Source organism: Gossypium hirsutum, chromosome A06 (genome assembly GCF_007990345.1).
Source record: "Gossypium hirsutum isolate 1008001.06 chromosome A06, Gossypium_hirsutum_v2.1, whole genome shotgun sequence".
NCBI lineage: Eukaryota > Viridiplantae > Streptophyta > Magnoliopsida > Malvales > Malvaceae > Gossypium > Gossypium hirsutum.
In genome coordinates, this window is record NC_053429.1 from 35,165,915 (window position 1) to 35,170,701 (window position 4,787).

The 4,787-nt window shown below is 35.3% G+C and overlaps 1 protein-coding gene across 1 annotated transcript; it reads left to right on the plus strand.

Moving 5' to 3' along the window:
- Positions 1 to 230: 230 nt before the first annotated feature.
- On the plus strand, positions 231 to 4,431 carry LOC107901559 (indole-3-pyruvate monooxygenase YUCCA6). The gene is made up of 4 exons (XM_016827615.2): positions 231 to 1,327; positions 2,106 to 2,354; positions 2,903 to 3,025; positions 3,628 to 4,431. The coding sequence occupies exons 1-4, from the start codon at positions 626 to 628 to the stop codon at positions 3,856 to 3,858; spliced, it is 1,305 nt and encodes a 434-aa protein (XP_016683104.2). The 5' UTR covers positions 231 to 625; the 3' UTR covers positions 3,859 to 4,431.
- The last annotated feature ends 356 nt before the right edge of the window (positions 4,432 to 4,787 follow it).

Sequence of the window (4,787 nt, forward strand, 5' to 3'; positions counted from 1 at the left end):
AATACGCCTCTAATCTAATACAGCGAACCAAACGTGCCCTAAACCAAAGCGAGGTTTAGTTCAAAATTTTGGGGGGTTAATAAAAAGAATAAATGTAATGTGATGTCCCCACTTGAATTCTTTTTTAGCCTCCTTTACCACTTAAATTTTAATTCCCCCTCATATGTTTATGTGTATGAAATGAATTTCTGAGTGAACAAAAGGAATATATATAGAGAGAGAGTTATACACATATCACCGTCTCTTTGTTTCATTCCTTCGGTCTCTGTTTCACTCTCTTTCTCTCTCTTTCTCAGTCTTCAAATGCTGTTTAAGCCATTACCCGCTTAGCCCCAAATCATAGATCAAACAACAACTGAATTTTTCAACTCTAAGTGGATCACAACTCTCCAATATATAAAGGCCACACACAAAAACCTAATCTCCCTTTAAAGAAAGTAAATTTATCACTAAATCTCCGCCTAATCTTCTCCTACAACAACATACACCACGTTTTTTCTTGTCAAAATAACGTGGTTTCTCTTCAGTTTTGCTTTTTCTCTTAAGCTCCACCACCCCCTTTTCTTTGCTCTTAGTCTTAGCAAACCCCAAAATTAAGGTAGCGTCACCACTTCTTTTGTATTCCATGGACAGCTTGAGAGAAATAGAAGGAAAACAAGCTCATGATCCTATATTCATTGAGAAGATGAATAAATCGTGTTCTCGGTCGTCGCGTTGCGTATACGTTCCGGGGCCACTCATCGTAGGAGCAGGGCCGTCGGGTCTGGCGGCGGCGGCTTGTTTGAAAGCCAAAGGTGTACCCAGTGTAATCCTAGAGAGATCCAATTGCATAGCATCGTTGTGGCAATTCAAGACCTACGATCGCCTACACCTTCACTTGCCGAAGCAGTTTTGTGAGCTTCCACTCATGGGGTTCCCTACCGACTTCCTTACGTACCCAACCAAACAACAATTCGTCGACTACCTCGAATCCTATGCCAAGAAGTTCGATATCAGGCCACGGTTCAACGAGACGGTTTCGCGAGCCGAGTACGACCCGACGGTCGGTTTTTGGCGCGTAAGAAGCGTGAGGTCGAAGGGAAAAGAGACGGAATACGTTTGCCGGTGGCTGGTGGTTGCGACGGGGGAGAATGCTGAGGAGGTGGTGCCGGAGATAGAAGGAATGGGTGAGTTCGGTGGGGATATAAGGCATACGAGTTCATATAAAAGTGGAGAAGAGTTTAGAGGGAAAAGGGTTTTGGTGGTGGGGTGTGGGAATTCAGGCATGGAGGTCTGTTTGGATCTCTACAATCACAATGCTAAGCCTTCAGTTGTGGTCAGAGATACAGTAAGAAAAAAAAACCCTCTTTTTAACAACGGCTATGGCGTCTCTCTTTCTTCCCCTTTCTTTTCTTTTTCCTCTATAAACAGTTAAAGCTAAAAATCAACCCACTAAAGGATTTTGATAATTTTTAAAATTCTGAGTTGTTTTATAATAAAGTTAATTACAGTAAACAAAAAAAAAATCTCATGCTGTCCCCTCATGTTTTAGAATTGCAAAAAAACAAAAGAATTTCTCAATTTTCATTTTTATATGTCAACTAAAACATAGTCAAAGGAAATTGAAAACACATGGTTTTACTTAATGTTACTAACCGTGAATAAGTTTGGTAATGTTTTGTTGTTTAATAAACTTCGTACCAACAGGTTTCATTGTCTAAAAAAAGCATGGTTTTGTTGAGAATTACAAACCCTGAATAAATTTGATATTGTTTTCGATTGAAAATATATGTTTTGACTCTGCCTAAAAACAAACTTGAACAAGTTTTGTGCAAGGCATTCATACTGGTTTCATTTCATGGAATTGCCATGGTTGGCAGCTTCAAGTTCCAAAGATTTATCAAGCTTACAAAAAAAAGAACATCTTTCGTCTTTCACTTTCTTGGGATTAACCAAGCATGCGCAACACAAGACAAAACTTATGATCTTATTATATATGTTGTCGTAATGATGAAGATCTCGACACCACTATGAACAAAGTTTCCTCAATCAACTTAACAGCAAAAGATAGAGCTAATTTCCTCCGCTAACTCTATATAATTCTTTTTTTTTAATGAAAATCCAAGGTACACATCCTCCCTCGAGAGATGCTGGGGAGATCGACTTTCGGGTTGTCCATGTGGCTGCTCAAGTGGTTGCCCATGCGGCTTGTCGACCGGTTCTTGCTGATCGTATCGTGGTTGATGCTCGGTGACACGGCTCGTTTCGGGTTGGACCGGCCTCGGTTGGGTCCCCTCCAACTCAAGAATCTGTCTGGAAAGACACCCGTCTTAGATGTTGGCACGCTTGCCAAAATCAAAAGTGGAGACATTAAGGTACTTTGCCTTTTGTGTCATTCATATCTCAATCACTTTTCCATTTGCCCTACTAACGAACTAGTTATACTGCTTTTTATTGATCCTATATTTTATATACTGTTGCTTTTTCGTTTTTGCTTCAACATTTTTTTTCTTTTTTACCTTGTATTACATTCCAAAATTCCCAAACTTTCAATCAAAGAATTTTCCCCTTCGCATTTGCATTTTTGGTGGATTTAATCCATTCCCTATAATTTGACTAAACACATATTAAACTTTGGGGTTCATTTTTAAAAAAATATATGTTATATACTTTTTGGCTTTTTTTATTATAATTGCACAAATATGTTTAGAATGCCAAGTATATATATATATATATTACGTCATCATGTATTTAAATAAGCCACTGTGAAAATATTTGATGGAATTAGTGAAACTAAAAAGATTAGAAAGTATCAAAATTATAATATAGAGACTGAATTCGTCAAAAACACAAAATACAGGGACTTTTTATATATTACATTTTGTATAAAACGTTGAAATTCTTAAGTGTGTTGGCATTGTAGGTATGTCCAAGCATCAAGTGCCTAAAAGGACATGTTGTGGACTTTGTCAATGGCAAAACTGAAAACTTTGATGCAATCATCTTTGCAACTGGTTATAAAAGCAATGTACCCTATTGGCTAAAGGTATATACTATACCCTTTATCTTTCTTTTTTACTTTGTTTCTTTTTAAAAGATGATAAACAAAAGGGTTAGTCCCACCAAACATCCCTAAAACTATTGTTGAGTTTCTAAATTGGTCTTTCAACTTCAAAACTTTCTAACTGAGTCCTTAAAAGATCTTTAACTCGTCAATCAAGTTTTGCTTTCAACTTTGCCATTAATTTAGGCCTTAAATGGCAGTTTGGATATGATATGAAGCATACTCAAAACATGTAGATCAAACTATAAACATATGTATACTTATCATGTGGATAGTTCAGATCTAATATGTTAAAAAAGGACGGGTTTATTTCTTTTCTTTTTTTTAACACATAAGATCTAAGTTGCCCGTGCAATAGGTATTTACATATTTATGATTTGATCCATATACTTTAAACATGCTCCACATCAAATTTTGAGTTGGCATTTAACAATCAAGCTAATGGTTTGGCTAAGGAATTACTAATTGATGCATATTGAAGTTTGGAGACCAAATTAAAATTTGGGTAATAGTTGAGGATGTCAAGTGAAATTAACCCTAAAAAAGAAAAAAAGGGGGCTAAAGAGAGGAAATGAAAATGTCAGGAAAGGAAGATGTTCTCAGAGAAAGATGGGTACCCTAGAAGGCCATTCCCTAATGGGTGGAAAGGTGAGAGTGGGCTATACGCCGTGGGGTTCACTAAACGTGGTTTGCTAGGTACATCAATGGATGCTAAGAGGATAGCTGAAGACATTGAATGGTGTTGGAAACGAGAAGCAAAGCATCACTTTTGTACTCATCATAATCATCATCATCATCATCATCACCATGGTTGACCTTTTTTTTTTCTTTTTTTTTTTGCGGGGGGGGGGGTTTGAAATCCTGAGAAAAATATACAGATTTTGTATCTCACAGCAACACTGGCTTTTCAACTATTCATTAATTTACTGTCAAAGGAACATCAAAATCTTGATGTTGCCTTGCCTTACAATAGATGAGAAGAGAAAATTTTTATTAAAAAAAAGGCTGAATAGCTAAAGGTTTCAAACAAGGGAGAGAGTTTTGTCTCAGTGAACCCTTACCTTGGGAAAAGAAAAAGGGTTGGTGTTGTTTGGATAGTGGGAAAATCTCAGACCATCTGTACATCTTGTACATTACAATTTTCCTCTAAGCCACGATTCCTTGTTCCTTTTTTTTTTTCAGAGAGAAAAAAAGAAAAAGGCAAATTAGTGCTATAGGGTGTTTGATAATTGTTATGCAAATCGAATATAACAATCTTTTCCTTTAGGGTTTTTGTTTTGGGGTGTTCTTCAAGGTTACTTCATATTGCTTTTTTTCTCCGGAAATTCTTTACAATGGGAGTTGAATAAATTCCAAGTTAAGTGGAGTTAATTTTTTTAGAGGGTAAATACTCATAAATTGAACTGTTTTTTTTTTTAATTTGTAGAACTCTAACATAAAAAAATATGGAATTTTTTATCACTTAATTTTAATATAATTTTTTTTGAGAGCTGGACTTATAACTTTTTTCATCTTACTCTCTAAATTGTTTTGGGTTTACCAAATTTGGTAGCCTTTCTTAGTTTAATTCTTAAATTTAGAATTCATTAAGGTATAAAATTATGTCATCAAAATTATTTAAAAAATTTATTATCAAGTGATTATGTGACAATCTCATCATGATATTTTAATAAAATTTAATTTTAAAGATTAAATTGAGAAAAAATGAAAAATTTAAGATTAATATGAAAAAGTTTTAGAGATC